This window comes from Indicator indicator, unplaced genomic scaffold (genome assembly GCF_027791375.1).
Source record: "Indicator indicator isolate 239-I01 unplaced genomic scaffold, UM_Iind_1.1 iindUn_scaffold_154, whole genome shotgun sequence".
Classification (NCBI taxonomy): Eukaryota; Metazoa; Chordata; class Aves; order Piciformes; family Indicatoridae; genus Indicator; species Indicator indicator.
The window spans coordinates 24224-41515 of record NW_026539249.1 but is presented as its reverse complement, the minus strand read 5'-3'; the positions used below and the strand labels follow the sequence as shown (position 1 = coordinate 41515).

Here is a 17292-nt window from a genome sequence, read left to right as displayed (position 1 = left end):
ACACAAGCTAAGAGATGAAGGATCTCCAGGTGAGCTTGGACACAGAGAAGCTAAGAGATGAAGGATCTCCAGGTGAGCTTGGACACAGAGAAGCTAAGAGATGAAGGATCTCCAGGTGAGCTTGGACACAGAGAAGCTAAGAGATGAAGGATCTCCCGGTGAGCTTGGACACAGAGAAGCTAAGAGATGAAGGATCTCCAGGTGAGCTTGGACACAGAGAAGCTAAGAGATGAAGGATCTCCCGGTGAGCTTGGACACAGAGAAGCTAAGAGATGAAGGATCTCCAGGTGAGCTTGGACACAGAGAAGCTAAGAGATGAAGGATCTCCAGGTGAGCTTGGACACAAAGAAGCTAAGAGGTGAAGGATCTCCAGGTGAGCTTGGACACAGAGAAGCTAAGAGATGGAGAAGCCAAGAGACAGAGGTTGGAGGTGGAGGATCTCCAGGTGAGCTTAGACACCAAGCCAAGATGGAGAAGCCAGGAGATGAAGAGTGGCATCTGTGGCATGGACCCTAACAGTGTCCAGGAGGCAATAGGCAGAGAGAGAGGCTGGAGCCCAGGGACAGCTCAGTTCTGCAGGCTCCAGTTTTATTGTAAGGACCCAGGGGGGTTATACCTTCCAGCAGCTCTAGGAATCCAGCAGAAGTGGTCCCCAGGACTTATCCACTACCCATAACGTACTTTCTCTAAGGAAAACAATCTGCACTTCCTCACACAGAGCAAGAAGCAAAGTGAAAAGCATCAAAAGTGAGAGCCAGCAGCTGCAGACTTCTCTAGGCTGTCTGGGCTCTGCCTCCTGCTTCTCAGGCCTCCCAAGGCTTCTGAGCAATCAGTGTGTGGATCCTTATCAGGGAGGAGAGCCTCGAGCACTCTTAACTCTTTTCCTTCAGACCTGACAATGGAGGATCTCCAGGTGAGGTTGGACATGGAGAAGCCAAGAGATTGGGATTGGAGGTGGAAGAGCTCCAGGTGAAGTTGGACATGGAGAAGCCCGGAGCTGGAGGACCTCCAGCTGAGGTGGGACACACAGATTCCGAGAGGTGGAGGCTGGAGATGGAAGTGGCCTGGAGACAGAAGGTGGAGCTTGAGGATCTCCATCTCTGATGGACGTCCAGACTTGATGCAGCACAGAAAACCTCAGGAAGAGGAACTTGGTTCCTCTCCACCTTTGGTTACCTTCAACTGCTTCACCGTGTGGTAGTCCAGGGCCAGATGTCAGGTGGGCAGCTGAGGTTGGAGGCAAAAGGTCATGGTGCCCCTAACGTCCTCCCCTCAGAGCTGGAGCTGCGAGGAAGGAGAGAGACCAAAACATCGGATGAGTGTCCTCCTGGTGGAGGCATCTCAGCTCTTCACTCCTTTTTGGGTGGGAAAAATGAGGCTCAACCACCACATTCCATCATCAAAGATGTCCACTGGCAGCTGTGAAGGAGCTTCCTGGGTCTGGGAGAAGATCCAAGGAGATGTGGATTGAGTTCCATGAGGACCATGAGGAGCACTTTGGGATGGACTTATTAAAGCTCATAAATACACCCTCCAAATCCTCAGGGATGAATCCCAAAGCTCAGCTTAAATCCATCCCTGGTCCCACCACTCATCTTCTTGGATCCAACCATGTTTGGTTGAGGAGAGAAGCCCCTAAACTGAGCCCAACTCGGACTAATTTGAGCCCAACTCAGGCCCAAACCGAGCTTAGGCTGAGCCCAAACTCAGCCAAGACTGAGTCCAAACACAGCTAGTCTGAGTCCAAACAGGGATACTCTGAGCCCAACCTTAGCTAATCTGAGCCCAACTCCCTCTGGCTAATTTGAGCCCAGCTCAAGTCCAAACCAGGCGAATATGAGCCCAAACCAGGCCAATCTGAGCCCAACGTGAGGTAATTTGAGTCTAGCTCCAGCTAATTTGAGCCCAAACCAGGCTAATCTGAGCCCAAACTGGGCTATTCTGAACCCAGATCTCTCACAGCCAGAGAAATCCTGCAGGAGGGGGAGGAGAAATTTGCTGCTCCACCCCATCCCCCCTCGAGAAAATGTGCAGAGAGTAGATAAGAGCTGGGATCAAAGAGTCTCCAGTCCAGCCTCTGAAAGCCAGCATGGGGCTGGGAAATGGGGCCTCAAACTGGGGGTGGGGGAAGAGAGGTCCCAAAACTGTGGGGAGGAGGAGAGGCCCAAACTGGGGAGGGGGGATGGGGGGTGGGATGATCTAAAACTGGGGGGTGAGAAAGAGAGGCCCCAAAGTGGGGGGAGGAAGAGGCCCCAAAATTGGAGGGGAGGGGGAGGAAGAGAGGCCCAAAACTGGGGGAGAAAAAGGCTCCAGACTGGGGGGGAGGGTGAGGTGGGGATGGAAGAGATTAGATAAAACTGGGAGGTGGGAAAGAGAGGCCCCAAAACCTGGCTGGGTTTTCCCAGCTGTTTTCCACCAGGTGGGGAAATGAAAAGGGGGAGGGGAGGGAAGTGGGAAGAGGGTGAAAAGGGTTAAAAATCTTTAATGAATTGATCTTAAATGACTTCGGATTAAGCTACAGGTGAGAGCCAGGTAGGTGCTCACCCAGACCTTCCCCTCTTGAACCTCTTCCTTGGGGCTGTGTTGAGGTTCCTCAACTGCTCTCTCCACCTGCTCCTCCTCCACTTGGTTGTAGTCCACCAGCTCCTTTTCTTCCCCTTGATTCTCCTCCTCCACTTGGTTGTCATCCAATAGCTTCTCCTCCAGCTGCTTTTCCTCCACCACCACCTTCTCCTCCTCCACTTGGTTGTCCTCTACCAGCTTCTCCTCTTCCACTTGATTCTTCTCCACCAGCTTCTCCTCTTTGCTGCACCACCTTCTCCTCCTGCTGCTTTTTCCCTTCTCTTGGGGTGGTTTGGTTTTTTTTGGGGGGGCACAGGCTCAGCCCAAGCTCATCCCAGTCTCTGCCTCTGCAGGGGTCTGGTACCTGGGATCTAGGATTCAGGTATCTGGGACCTGGGATTCAAGGATTCAAGTGCCTGGGATCTAGGATTCAGGTCCTGGGATTCAATGATTCAGGTATCTCAGACCTGGGATTCAAGGATCTGGAATTCAGGGATTCAGGGATCTGGTAGCTGGGATCTAGGATTCAGAGATGTCGGATCCGCTGCACGTTGTTTGATCTCCAGGGCGCTGGGAATGTCCCAGAATGCTGGAAAGTGTTGGATCCACTTCGTCTCCATGTTGCCTGATCTCCAAGGATTGCTGAATCAACTCCATGCTGTTTGATCTCCAGGGAATGTTGGATCCACTCCACACTGCTTGATCTCCAGGCTGTGGCAGATTGAGGCACAGACTCTGAGTTGCCGATGGAAGAGGTTTTTTTAGTAGACAACTGAGCTTCTATATTGTAAAAGCAGCTGACACTAATTTGAGCCCAAACCAGGCTAATCTGAGTCCAAACTGGGCTAATCTGAGCCCAGATCTCTCACAGCCAGAGAAATCCTGCAGGAGGAGGAGGAGAAATTTGCTGTTGCTCCCCCTCCTCCCCTCCCACTTGACAGGGATAATGTGCAGAGGGGAGATAAGAGCTGGGATCAAAGGACTTCCAGTCCAGCCTCTGAAAGTCAGCATGGAGCTGGGAAATGGGGCCTCAAACTGGGGGTGGGGGAAGAGAGGTCCCAAAACTGTGGGGAGGAGGAGAGGCTCCAAACCTGGGGAGAAAAAAGAGGCCCAAACTGGGGAGGGGCGGGAGTAGGGGGGTGGGAGAAGAGATCACCTAAAACTGGGGAGTGAGAAAGAGAGGCCACAAAACTGGGGGAGAAAAAGGCCCCAAACTGGAGGGGGTGAGGGGGGGGTGGGGGGGTGGAAGACACTAAATAAAACTAGGAGGTGGGAAAGAGAGGCCCCAGAACCTGGCTGGATTGTCTCAGCTGTTTTCCACCAGGGGAGGAATGAAAAGGGGGAGGGGGGAAGGAGCTCCAGCCCTCTGCTCATCCTCATTGCCCTTCTCTGGACACCTTCCAGCACCTCCAGATCCTTCCTGTAATGGAGGCTCCAGAACTGGACACAGTGCTCCAGGTGGGGTCTCAGCAGAGTGGAATCAAGGGGGAGAATCTCTTCCCTTGCCCTGCTGGCCACACTTCTCCTCCTGATGCAGCCCAGGCTCTGGTTGGCTCTCTGGGCTGCAAGTGCAGAATGATTATGAAGAGCAATGGTTTGAAACTGGAGCAGGGCAGAGTTAGGTTGGACATTAGGAGAAGTTCCTCACTAGGAGAGTGGTGAAACACTTGAACAGGCTGCCCAGGGCCATGGTGGAGGCCACATCCCTTGAGACATTCAAGATCAGACTCGATGTGGCCCTGTGCAGCCTGCTCTAGTTGAGGGTTTCCCTGCTGCCTGCAGGGGGTTGGACAAGATGACCTTGGAGGGTCCCTTCCAACCCACTGGGATCTGTGGATCTGTATCGGTAAATCTCCCTTATCACAGGTCGCAGGATGTCAGGGGTTGGAAGGGACCTCCAGAGATCACTGAGTCCAACTCCCTGCCAGAGCAGGACCATAGAATCCAGCACAGGTCACACAGGAACACATCCAGATGGGGCTGGAGCATCAGCACCAATCACTTCCAATTCATCTCCAGCTCCCCCATGTGCTGCTGCAATTTCTGCTCCCCTCACAGTGGACTTGGCCTTGGATCCTTTGGATCCCCAACTCCCAAACCTTCAGGGATGGCCTTGGGTCTTGTGCTGGTTAGAGGCCAGACAGATCCTCTCCTGCCCCGACAGGGACAGAAGAAGGACTCTCACAAATGGATTGGAGAGTGCTGGAAAGTGTCAATGGAAAAGCAATTGGTGAGACTACAGAAACTACAAAGCACAGTGGCAAAGATATTCCAAAGTGTACAGAGTCCCTTACAGCGCTCCCAAAGGCCTCCCAACACTTCCTTTCTCCCCACCTGAGGGTCTACCCAAAACCCCCAGGGCTCTTTCTTCCCCTCCTTCCCCCACTGCTAGGCTAGTCTCAGGCTGGCCAGGTCTGAGACTGCTACCCCCCTTCTCCTCCTGGCATTAGCCCTAGACAGGCCTAAGAGCCCTTGAGATACTCCCCCCCCCCATCACCTGATAGAGAGCACCTCCCATGAGAGCAGAGAGAGAAGAAAGAGGAAGGGAAGGACTTTGCAGATGGATTGATAGGGTGCAGGATTTGTGGGTAGAAAGATTCTAATTCCTGTGTGCACCTCCTGGGTTGGAGACTCAGGACCCCGGAGGTGTAACTTCTGTGGCAGGAGCAGGAGGCACCCAGGGTTTCTCTGCCAGAAGCTCCAGGCAGGACCTTTCTCTGTTCTTTTCATCACCATGGCAGGACCTGGAACCTTTCTCTCCTTGCTCCTCCTCAAGCCCACCCCACACATGTCCACCATGGAGAAGCCTTCCCCTCAGTGCCCAGCCCCACGGCCCCCAGCTCATGATGCCCACCACAGGGACACTGATGCCTAGCCAGGTGGGGACAAGCTGGGCAGTCCCCTCCAGCTGCCTCTTCTCATCATCACCATGACAGGACCTGGAGGCCCTCTCCTTGCTCCTCCTCAGCCCCACACTGGTCCACGCTGGAGAACATCAACTCTGCCCCCAAGCAAAACCAGTACAGCCCTCAGGCCAAGGCTGTGGGACCAGTTCAGGCACTGGGAGAGGTGACAAAGTCCACTGGGGCAGGACTGGGGACACACAGCAACATTTATTGACCAGCCAGGAGAACCCCAAGCAGAAGGCAGCAGGTGGCAGCTGGAGGTGACCCCAAAATGGAGACCAAACATATTGCTGAGGGTGGTGGAGGTGTGGTGGGACCTGGGAGAAGCTGCTGGAGGCAGGGCGAGGCTGGTCCTTGTGGCAGTGCTCAGGCAGCGGCAGCTGCAGGGCCAAGAGGAAGAGGCAGAGTCAGGCAGGGTCCTCTCCATGTCCCCGAGACACTGAGGGGGGCTCTGGGTGTGCCCCTCCTGCAGTGGCTGTGGGCAGTGGGCAAGGGGCAGGAGGTGGAGTGGGAGCCACAGGCATGGGGGCGGAGGGAGGGAAGGGGAACGGGAAGGGTAAAGGAAAAAAGGAAAAGGGAAGAGGAAGTGGGGAGGGGAAGGGGGAGGAGAGGCACTACTCACCTACTCACCCGGTGCGGTCAGGTTGTAGCCCTTCAGCTGCTGCCCTGAACAGGGAAGGAGCCATCAGCCCGCACCCTGCTCCCTGCCAGGCTCGGGGGCTGCCCAGAGCACAGCGGCTCCTGCCCACAGCCCCTCCCGGTGCTGCCCCTCCCCTCCCATCCCATCCCATCCTATCCTATCCCATCCCATCCCATCCCATCCCATCCCATCCCATCCCATCCCATCCCCTCCCCTCTACTTCCCCTCCCAGCCTTCCTCCCACCCGCCTCTCCCTCCCCTCCCCCTCCCCGTTACCTGATCTCCGCTTCCAGACGCCGATCCCGATCCCGACGACAGCCAAGGCGGCGAACATCGCCGCGACCACCGCCAGCACCATGGACAGCGGCGGCGCCTGCGGCTCTTGGGGGGGAAGAGCAGGGCGGGGGTGAGGAGGGGAAGGGGAAACCTCCTCCCCAGTCCCTCCCAGCCCCCCTGCAGCCCCCCCAGGCTCACCCCAGGAATAGAGGCCGGGCTGGGGCAGGCTGGAGTGCTCCACTCGGCAGCGGTAGAGGTCCCGCTCCTGCGGCAGGACCTCGATGGAGGCCCAGGTGAAGAAGGTGCCGTCGCTGTTGGGGGCGATGCTGCCCCGCTGGGTGTCCTGGTCCCGCACCTCGGTGCCCTTCAGCCAGCTGACGGCGATGGGCCGCGGGTAGAAGCCATAAACGCGGCAGGACAAGGTCAGGGTCCCCTGGGTCTCCTTCCTGATCACTCGAACCGTGGGAGGCTCTGGGGACAGAGTGGGTGGCACCAAAGGGTGGTTACATGCAGCCAGCACTGTCTGCTGCTGCCAGGGTTTGGCCACCCCAGCTCAGCTCCTCAGCATCCTCACCACGCTGGGACCCCAGCCCCAGAAGCAGAGAGGGCACCTCGAGTCCTGGGAGGAGCAGCTGATGGAGCTGGGGGTGGTCAGGGTGGGGAAGAGGAGGCTGAGGGGAGACCCCAGTCACAGAGGAGGTTGGAGTGAGGTGGGTTGGTTCTTCTGGCAAGGAACAAAGGATGGGATGGGATGGGAGATGGCCTCAAGTTGAACCTTCTCAGTGTCCGTCTATATGGCCCCAGATCAGGAGAACTACTCAGTGTCCACCTACCCAGCCTAGAGTAGGAGACCTTCTCCTCGGTGCCCAGGTTTAGGTTGGATGTTGGCACCAATCAATTTCTTCACCAAAAGGCTCATTGGGCACTGGAAGAGGCTGCCCAGGGAGGTGGTGGAGTCACCACCCCTGGAGAGGGTTTGAGCTTGAGGAGCTGAGGGTCAGGGGCTCAGAGCTGAGTGCAGCCAGAGGTTGCTTCCTGGTTGGACTCCCAAGCAGGAGCTGCCTCTAGGACTCCCTCCCTCACCTTTCCTCTCCAGCTCAGCCTGCCCATAGCTCAGGTATCTCCTCAGCCACTCCATGCAGGTGTTCTCCAGGTAGTGCTTCATCTCCTCAGCCACTGTCCCATCCTCCTCCCACTTCCTCTTGGTGACCACAGCTGCCGCGTCTGCCGCGCTGAAGCTCATGGAGTCCTTGTCCAAGGCAATGAAGTCCTTCCCATCATAGGCACTCTGATAGTACCCTCTGATGCTGCCATCCTCCAGCAGGTCACAGCCAATCATTTCCTGCAGCGTGTGAGCCCCTGGAACATCAGCAGGGCACTGGGGCTGAGCAGCTGCTGCAGCCCTGGGCCTTCAGTGGGGCAGAGACCCCCCAGCAGCACCCTGGGAGGGCAAGGGGCTGGGAGGGGTCCCAACTGCTTCTCAGATTCCACCTACCCAGCCCAGAGTAAGAGACCTTCTCCTCAGACTCCATCTACACAGCAAGGGGCTGGGAGGGGTCCCAGATGTATGGCCACAAGAACCATTAGATTATGTGCATATTGGCCTGGTTTTGGATCTTTTGAGGACTGGGTTTGCCAAGCCCTGAACTTTCATGTGAACTCTAAAAAGCGTTTTAATCAGGAAGAGAGTGAATATGCTGCTAGTTGGGTTAGGGCCTCATGTTCCAATATTACCATTAAAAACTGAGGATAAGGACAAAGACAAGAGGACAAAGACAAGGAAAAGGAAAAATGGGAACCCTTGGATAACCTACCACCACCTTATCATCAGGACCGGAGTCGAGTTTGAGGTCCCCCAAATCCAACAGCTCCTCAACCGAACTCTCCTCACTCACGCCCTCGAACAAGAAGCAAGACAGGGTTAGGAATGAGCAAGGGGGAAGCTCTGTGGGATTATATCCACTAAGGGAAGTGCCCATGGGTGGGAACCAGGCAGGAATAGGATTTGTGACTGTACTTCTTAATACATCAGATGTGCACAATTTCAAGAAAGAGATGGGTGCCTTGTTGGATGACCCCTTAGGTGTAGCTGAGAGATTGGACCAATTTTTGGGCCCCAATACATGCACCTGGAGAGAGGTGCAGTCTACTTTGAGTATTTTATTCACCATAGAGGAAGGAAATTTGATTAGACAGGGTGGGATGAGAATATGGGAGAGAGAGAATCAGGGGGGGCCACCAGGAGATCAGAAGTGGTCTAATCAAGATCCCGGGTGGGACCATCAACAGCCTCAGGGGAGACAGAATATGGGAGACCTGAGGACTATATTAATACAAGGAATCAGGGAAGCTGTACCCAGGGGACAAAATACCGATAAAGCTTTCAGGAGCAACAGAGGAAGGATGAGTCCCCCACAGAATGGATGGAAAGATTGAAGAAAAGCTTGCAGATGTATTCTGCAATAGACCCCAATTCTGCAGCTGGAGTGACACTTCTCAGGACGCAGTTTGTAGCGAAATCATGGGGAGATATTAGAAGGAAGTTGGAAAAGATCAAAGATTGGCAAGACAGAGGGTTAGAAGGTTTACTACGAGAGGCTCAGAAGGTATATGTAAGAAGGGATGAGGAGAAACAAAAGGTGAAGGCTAAACTGTTTGTAACTGCCGTAAGGGAGAGTCAGAAACCACAGGAAACATGAGTAAAGAACTGCCAGGAGTAGAAACAGGGTGACAGGGTTCAGAGGAAAGAAGCCCCCATCTGCTATTACTGGAATAAGAAGAGACATATCCAGAGAAACTGTAGAGAAAAGGAAAGAGACAAGAAAATGTTTAAGGAAGACTAGGGGTGTCAGGGGCTGTATATTTTGGGGACCCGAACATCAAATGAGCCCTTGATAAAGTTGTTAGTAGGTCCCCAGAAGGAAGAAGTGCAAATTTTGGTAGATACTGGACCAGAAAAATCAACCATTAGAAATCACCAAAAGTGGAAAAAGGGACATAAGCCAGTGATAGATAGCCTGATGACAACAGCTCATAAATGATGGGACAAGAGCTTTTTCTACTCTGCACCTTCCCCCTCCTTCATCCCCCCCTTTTTACTCTCTGTTCTCTCTCCCCCACTTGCAGGCTTGCAGTTTTACAGAAGCTTCAAGCTGCAAGATTAAAAATAAGTGCTAAGTTTGAAAAGAAAGGTATTTTAGCATTTTGTAAAAGTAAACCTGATATGGGTAGTGTTTTTGGCATTATTTTTGTTTGTATGAAATTTTGGACACTTATTCTTTTGATGTTTGTAATCATTGCATTTTTACACTAACGATAATGATCAATAAGTACTTATAAGACAAATGTGGTATTTGTAATAAGGTATGGTAAGTAATAAGCAAGTGAAAGTTGTTTTATAAGTTTGTAGGTTAAGTTGTTTTTTTGGTTCGAGCCTTTCTTTTTTGAGTGTGACAGCAATCTTAAAAAGAGCTCTGTATATGTGGTAAATAAGTTCTCATTTTGAAAAGCATGCTTTATGTAATAAACCATCTTCTTTTTTTGTTCTTTTCCTGTACATTACCTTGATGGTTTAATTTTCACATAGTTCTTTAAGTTTTTAGGAATTTTTGGTATTAGTATGATCAAGGAGTTTATTTTAGGGATATTATAGAGTGTTGGTTTGGTCTTTGTGTTCACAAAAGTTTTAAGATAAGGGTCATAAGAATATGAAAGACAAGTTAGGGTTAGGATAAACTGGGAAAGGACTGAATGAGTTACAGGAAATGGGTATGTTGTCTCAACCCCACCTTTGGGATTTGCTATACATAAAATTAAAGCTGGGGATAAAGTGTTAATAAAAGCATGGAATCACTGTTTTCCCTTTGGGAGGGACCTTTTCTTGTTTTATTAGCAACAGATATTGCCATTCAAACCCTGGAAAAAGGGTGGACGCATGTTTCGTGAGTAAAAGGACCAGTTCGGGAATGGAGAGCAACCTGAGTGGTCTAGAGTTACCTGGGTCCTCCTTCTTACCCTTTTTGAAGATTGGAGTGACATTTGCCTTCCTCCGGTCCCCAGGCACCTCTCCTGTCTGCCATGACCTACCAGGGATGATGGAGAGTGGTCTGGCAATGACCTCTGCCAGCTCGCTCAGCACCCTTGGGTGCATCCCGTCAGGACCATGGATTTGTGGCTGTCCAGATTGCTTAATTGTTCCCTAACCCAGTCCTCATCAACCACGGAGAATACCTCCCTTGTGCTGTCCCCCTCTGGGGCCTCAGGGACTTGGGGCTCCTGAGGACAGCCTCCAGCAGAACAGACAGAGACAAAGAAGGCATTTAGTAACTCTGCCTTCTTTGTGTCCTCCCTCAGCAAGGCACCATCTCACTCAGCCCTGGGCCTACGTTGCCTCTGCTGTTAGCTTTTCTTGCAACATACTTGAAGAAGCCTTTTCTGTTGTCCCTGACCTCCCTCGCAAGGTTGAATTCCACTGAGGCCTGAGCCTTCCTAGTTGCCTCCCTACATCCTCTAACAACAGTCTTACTCCTCCCAAGTGGCCAGACCTCCCCTTCCATGATCTGTACACTCTCTTCTTCCACCTGAGTTTGCTTAGCAGTTCCCCACTTAACCATGCAGGTCTCCTGGCTCCCCTTCTTGACTTCCTACTCTTTGGGATGCTCTGATCTTGAGCTTGGAGGAGGTCCTTGAATGTTAACCAACTGTCTTGGGCCCCTCTGCCTTCTAGTACCCTGTCCCATGAGATTTCCCCTAGCAATTGCTAGAAAGTTGGCCCTGCTGAAATCCAGACTTGTCATCTTGCTTGGTACTCGGTTCCTACCACACAAGATCCTGAACTCCACCACCTCCTGGTCGCTGCAGCCAAGGCTGCCCTCAACCTTCACCGCTTCAACCAGTCCCTCCTTGTTGGTGAAGATCAGGTCCAGTAACGTTCCTCTCCCAGTTGGTTCCTCCACCATTTGCATCATGAAGTTATCATCATGGCACTGGAGGAACCTCCTGGACTGTGGATGGCTGCCTGAGGAGGCCTTCCAGCAAATATCTGGGGAGTTAAAGTCCCCCATGAGATCCAGGGCCTGTGATTGTGAGGCTGCTGTAAGCCACCTGTAGAAGGCCTCATCAGCTTCCTCCTCCCGATCAGGTGGTCTGTAATAAACACCCACCACAGTGTCACCCATGCCAGCCTGCCCCTTCATCCGTACCCACAAACTCTCATGGTGCCCCTCAGCCACCCCTGAGCTGAACTCAACACGTTCTAGTGGCTCCCTCACATAGAGAGCAACTCCACCACCTCGCTCAGCTGCTCTGTCTGTCCTGAAAAGAACAGAGCCAGCCATGGCCACACTCCAGCCATGGCAGCTGTGCCACCACGGCTCTAATCGCAACCAGGTCACAACCCCTGGCCGCACGTGGATGTCTGACTCCTCCTGTTTGTTCCCCTTGCTGCCTGCCTTGGTGTGCAGGCACTTCAGGGAGCGAGCTGGGCACGCAGATTCTACCCTGGCCAGGCGGGAAGCCTTCTGCTCTTATTACTGAGCACTGCCCCAGGGCTGCAAGCCCAGCACCAACGCCCTCCCCCTTCCAGTTGAGTTTAAAGCTCTGTGACTGAGCCCTGCCAGTCCTTGCCCCAGAATCCTTTTCCCCCTGTGACAGAAGCCTCTCCCACGTGCAACCATCCATCCTGGGCTCCTGTAAAAGCAGGCACTGGCAAAGAACTCACAGCCCTGCCTGCAGCACCAGCCTGCGAGCCAGGTATTTACAGACTGGATTCTTCTATTGCCTTCTGTATTCTGGCTGGGTACTGGAAGTACAGAAGACAAAATGCCTGTGGCCGAGACATCCTCACCAACCGGCCCAAGGCCGTCAAGTCGCTCAGCACTCTCCTCACATTGGCCTGGTTTGGCCTCAAATTAACCTGGTTTGGGCACAAATCAGGTGGAGATGGACTCAAATTACCTCAGCTTGGGCTCAGATTGGCCTGGTTTGGACTTGAGCTGGCCTCAAATTAGCTCAGGTTGGGCTCAGATTAGCCCTGTTTGGACTCAGCCTTAGCTGAGTTTGGACTCAGCCTAAGCTCGGTTTGGGCCTGAGTTGGGCTCAAATTAGTCCGAGTTGGGCTCAGTTTAGGGGCTTCTCTCCTCAACCAAACATGGTTGGATCCAAGAAGATGAGTGGTGGGACCAGGGATGGATTTAAGCTGAGCTTTGGGATTCATCCCTGAGGATTTGGAGGGTGTATTTATGAGCTTTAATAAGTCCATCCCAAAGTGCTCCTCATGGTCCTCATGGAACTCAATCCACATCTCCTTGGATCTTCTCCCAGACCCAGGAAGCTCCTTCACAGCTGCCAGTGGACATCTTTGATGATGGAATGTGGTGGTTGAGCCTCATTTTTCCCACCCAAAAAGGAGTGAAGAGCTGAGATGCCTCCACCAGGAGGACACTCATCCGATGTTTTGGTCTCTCTCCTTCCTCGCAGCTCCAGCTCTGAGGGGAGGACGTTAGGGGCACCATGACCTTTTGCCTCCAACCTCAGCTGCCCACCTGACATCTGGCCCTGGACTACCACACGGTGAAGCAGTTGAAGGTAACCAAAGGTGGAGAGGAACCAAGTTCCTCTTCCTGAGGTTTTCTGTGCTGCATCAAGTCTGGATGTCCATCAGAGATGGAGATCCTCCAGCTCCACCTTCTGTCTCCAGGCCACTTCCATCTCCAGCCTCCACCTCTCGGAATCTGTGTGTCCCACCTCAGCTGGAGGTCCTCCAGCTCCGGGCTTCTCCATGTCCAACTTCACCTGGAGCTCTTCCACCTCCAATCCCAATCTCTTGGCTTCTCCATGTCCAACCTCACCTGGAGATCCTCCATTGTCAGGTCTGAAGGAAAAGAGTTAAGAGTGCTCGAGGCTCTCCTCCCTGATAAGGATCCACACACACTGATTGCTCAGAAGCCTTGGGAGGCCTGAGAAGCAGGAGGCAGAGCCCAGACAGCCTAGAGAAGTCTGCAGCTGCTGGCTCTCACTTTTGATGCTTTTCACTTTGCTTCTTGCTCTGTGTGAGGAAGTGCAGATTGTTTTCCTTAGAGAAAGTACGTTATGGGTAGCGGATAAGTCCTGGGGACCACTTCTGCTGGATTCCTAGAGCTGCTGGAAGGTATAACCCCCCTGGGTCCTTACAATAAAACTGGAGCCTGCAGAACTGAGCTGTCCCTGGGCTCCAGCCTCTCTCTCTGCCTATTGCCTCCTGGACACTGTTAGGGTCCATGCCCCAGATGCCACTCTTCATCTCCTGGCTTCTCCATCTTGGCTTGGTGTCTAAGCTCACCTGGAGATCCTCCACCTCCAACCTCTATCTCTTGGCTTCTCCATCTCTTAGCTTCTTTGTGTCCAAGCTCACCGGGAGATCCTTCATCTCTTAGCTTCTCTGTGTCCAAGCTCACCTGGAGATCCTTCATCTCTTAGCTTCTCTGTGTCCAAGCTCACCTGGAGATCCTTCATCTCTTAGCTTCTCTGTGTCCAAGCTCACCGGGAGATCCTTCATCTCTTAGCTTCTCTGTGTCCAAGCTCACCTGGAGATCCTTCATCTCTTAGCTTCTCTGTGTCCAAGCTCACCTGGAGATCCTTCATCTCTTAGCTTCTCTGTGTCCAAGCTCACCTGGATCCTTCTCTTAGCTTGTGTCCAAGCTCACCTGGAGATCCTTCATCTCTTAGCTTCTCTGTGTCCAAGCTCACCTGGAGATCCTTCATCTCTTAGCTTCTCTGTGTCCAAGCTCACCTGGAGATCCTTCATCTCTTAGCTTCTCTGTGTCCAAGCTCACCTGGAGATCCTCCACCTCCAACTCCACCACTCCTCTCCCTTTCCCCACCAAAGATAATTTTGGAGCTGTTTCCTCGCCGCTCAACTTTTCACCTTCTCCCTTTCTGCTCTCCAGTTGACATCACTTGGATCCACCACAGCAGGTCCTGAGGTGATCCTCTCTGACAACCTCAAAGAGGCCACCTGGGGTAGGCCTGGCCACCGGTGGCCTGCAGGACCAGGCTGCTTTGACACCGATCCATGCGTGTTGGGCAGCCAGGGCTTCACCTCGGGTCGTCACTACTGGGAGCTGGAGGTTTCTGGACGCTTCTGGGCCATGGGGGTGGCCCTGGAGTCAGTTCAGAGGAAGGGTGGAGTCCTCTTCAAGCCCAGCACCGAGATCTGGGGCTTGCAGAAGTACAATGAGCTCTGCGTGGCCCTCACGGCTCCTTCCAACACCTCAGTCCCCATCCTCAATGGGGAGATCGGCGTCTACCTGGACTATGAGCTTGGCCAAGGCTCCCTCTGCGCCATGGGCAGCCGGCAACACATCTTCACCTTTCCTGTGGCCTCCTTCAGCAGGGAGAAGGTCTTCCCCTACTTCTGTGTCCTCCTCTCCACCATCAAACTGTCCCCCAAAGCTTGATGGCACCAGCAGGGTCCTTCCCCAGTGCTGGTTGCTCTCTCTATGGTGGTTGGAAATGCTCCTCAGCTCTTCTGTCTCCAGGGCTTGGAGTCATCTCCACCTCAGCTCATGGAGTCTTTTCCACCTCAGCTCATGCTCCTACCTCCATCTTGGACGTCTCCATTTGGGGCTCTAGCCAGGGGAGGGGGAATTGGAGTCTGATTAATTAGAAATCAATTAATTAGTAACAAGTGGCTGTGACTGACTCCCCACCCACCACCCCAGCCCCACTGTGCTGGTTTGAGGCCAGCCAGAACATCTCTGGCCCCGAAAGGGACAAAAGAATGACACACGCAAACAGATTGGAGCGTGATGGAAAAGTTTAAATGGAAAAGTGAATTGGTGAAGCTACAGAAAACTACAAACTACAAAGCATAGTGGAAAAGAACATCCTAAAGCATACAGAATCCCCTCACAGGATTCCCAAAAGCTTCCCAGTCCTCCCTTCCTCCCACCTGAGGGTCTACCCAACCCCTCAGGGCTCTTCCTTTCCCCCCCTCCTACTGCTAGGCAAGTCTCAGGCTGGCCAGGTCTGAGACTGCCCCCCCCTCCATTCTCCTCCTGGCATTAGGCCTAGACAGGCCTAAGAGGCCTTGAGGATACTCCCCCGGCATTACCCGATAAGAGAGGACATCTCCCATGGGAGCAGAGGGAAGAAAGAGGAAGAGAATGACTCTGCAGATGGCCTTATAGGGCGTAGGATTTATGGGTAGAAATACGCCGTTTCCTGTGTCCACCCCTCTGGGTGGGCACCCAGGACACCAGAGGTGTATCTCATGTAGCAGTGGCAGGGGGCATCCAGCCTAAACTGCCACACCCACAAAGCCCCCACCCAGCCTTCCTTGGCCTCCCAACAGCCTCCTTGGGCCTCCAAGACCACCAAGAATCCACCAGGACTGACCCACGTGGGACCCTAAAGGCTACCCCAGCCACCCCCAACATCTCCTTGGGGTCCCCAAACCTAATCAGAGCTGCCCTGCCTGGGACCCCAACAGCTTCCCTGGAGCCACAAAAACCCCCAAGAAAGCCCCAGCACCGGGCCAGATCCTTACAGATCTGGGCTGGGTCCTTGCAGATCCTGCCTGGATGGTTGAGCCTTCACACCACATCCTTGCAGATCCCTGCAGGATCCACGTATATCCACATTGGATCCTTCAGATCCCTGCAGGATCCATGCACATTCACAAGGGATCATTGCAGATCTCTGCAGGATCCTGCAAATCCAGGCAGGATCTTTGCAGATCCACTCTGGATCCTTGTCAATCCCTGCAGGATCCATGCAAATCCACACTGGATCCTTGCAGATTCACACTCCATATTTTTGAGGTATTTTTTAGGAGCTTTAAGGAGACTTTAAGGGAAACTTCAGGGACTTGGGGAGGGGATTTGGGGTGTTTAGGGAGATTTTGATGAGTTTTAGCGAGTTTTGCATGGGCTTAGAGAGATTTTGGGTGGTTAGGGAGGTATGGGAGCATTTTAGGGAGGTTTGGAGGTGTTTAGGGGTGTTGCAGAGGGGGTTAGGGAGATTTTGGGGGTTTTAGGAAGGTTTGGGAGGTCTTTAGGAAGATTTTTGGGGCTTATGGAATTTGGAGAGGGCTTTTGATTTTGAGGGGTTTTGGGGACGGTTTGAAGTGTTTTGGAAAGGTTGGAGTGGGGTTTAGGGAAATTTGGGAGGGGTTTAGGGAGGTTGTGAAGTGTTTAGGGAGGTGGGGGTGGGGGTTAGGGAGGTTGTGATGTGGTCTTGGAAAGTTTTTGAGGGATTTTCGGGGGTCATTGTCCCCAACCTGAATCACTCTCCATGTTCACTGCTTGGCAAATGCCAAACCTCAGAGAGGTTCCTGGGAGTTAAATTTTGTCTGGATTGAGTTGGAAGAACTTGTAAGAGGCTTGAAAAAATCTTTTATTGGGATTGTTCACTGCTCCAGGCACATTTTCCATGGAATCCCTGACTTGCAGCAACATGGAACAGTTGCTTTTGCCCTGAGTGTACCAAGCCAGTCCTGGGGTTGGTGATGATTTGGGATGATGATGATGGGCAGGGCTTACAGAGACCACCTTGGTGCCCAGCACGGCATGGAGACCCCACCCTGGTTGTGACCCTGCCCTGCCCTTTGACCCTCCTCCTCCCAGACAAGGCATATTTAAGGACTCTACCTGAGAATGGGATGGCACAGCAGCAACTGGTGCCACTGGTGCAGCCTCCCCACATCCCAGGGCAGCAAAACCCAGTGGAAGGGTTAGGGTTGGGGCAGCTCTACCAGCAGGATGCCCTGGCAGTGGCACTGTCAGCAGGGCAGGAGGGGCCCATGGCTGCTGGGCACCTCCTGGTGGCACTGGGAGCAGTGACCCTTGGAATCTTCAGGTGGCTGCAGCTGGGCTGGTGCTGGGCCAGGTCACTGCTGCACTGGAAGCCCTCATGGCAGTGAGTGCAGCC

The 17292-nt window shown here is 53.2% G+C and overlaps 1 protein-coding gene across 1 annotated transcript; it reads right to left on the bottom strand.

The window, feature by feature from the left end:
• Window positions 1-5764: 5764 nt before the first annotated feature.
• On the bottom strand, window positions 5765-11579 carry LOC128980393 (class I histocompatibility antigen, F10 alpha chain-like). The gene is made up of 8 exons (XM_054398863.1): window positions 11262-11579; window positions 8199-8282; window positions 7880-7916; window positions 7468-7743; window positions 6583-6855; window positions 6385-6489; window positions 6091-6134; window positions 5765-5848 (listed from the first exon to the last, which is right to left on the bottom strand). The coding sequence occupies exons 1-7, from the start codon at window positions 11577-11579 to the stop codon at window positions 6091-6093; spliced, it is 1137 nt and encodes a 378-aa protein (XP_054254838.1). The 3' UTR covers window positions 5765-5848.
• Window positions 11580-17292: the final 5713 nt, after the last annotated feature.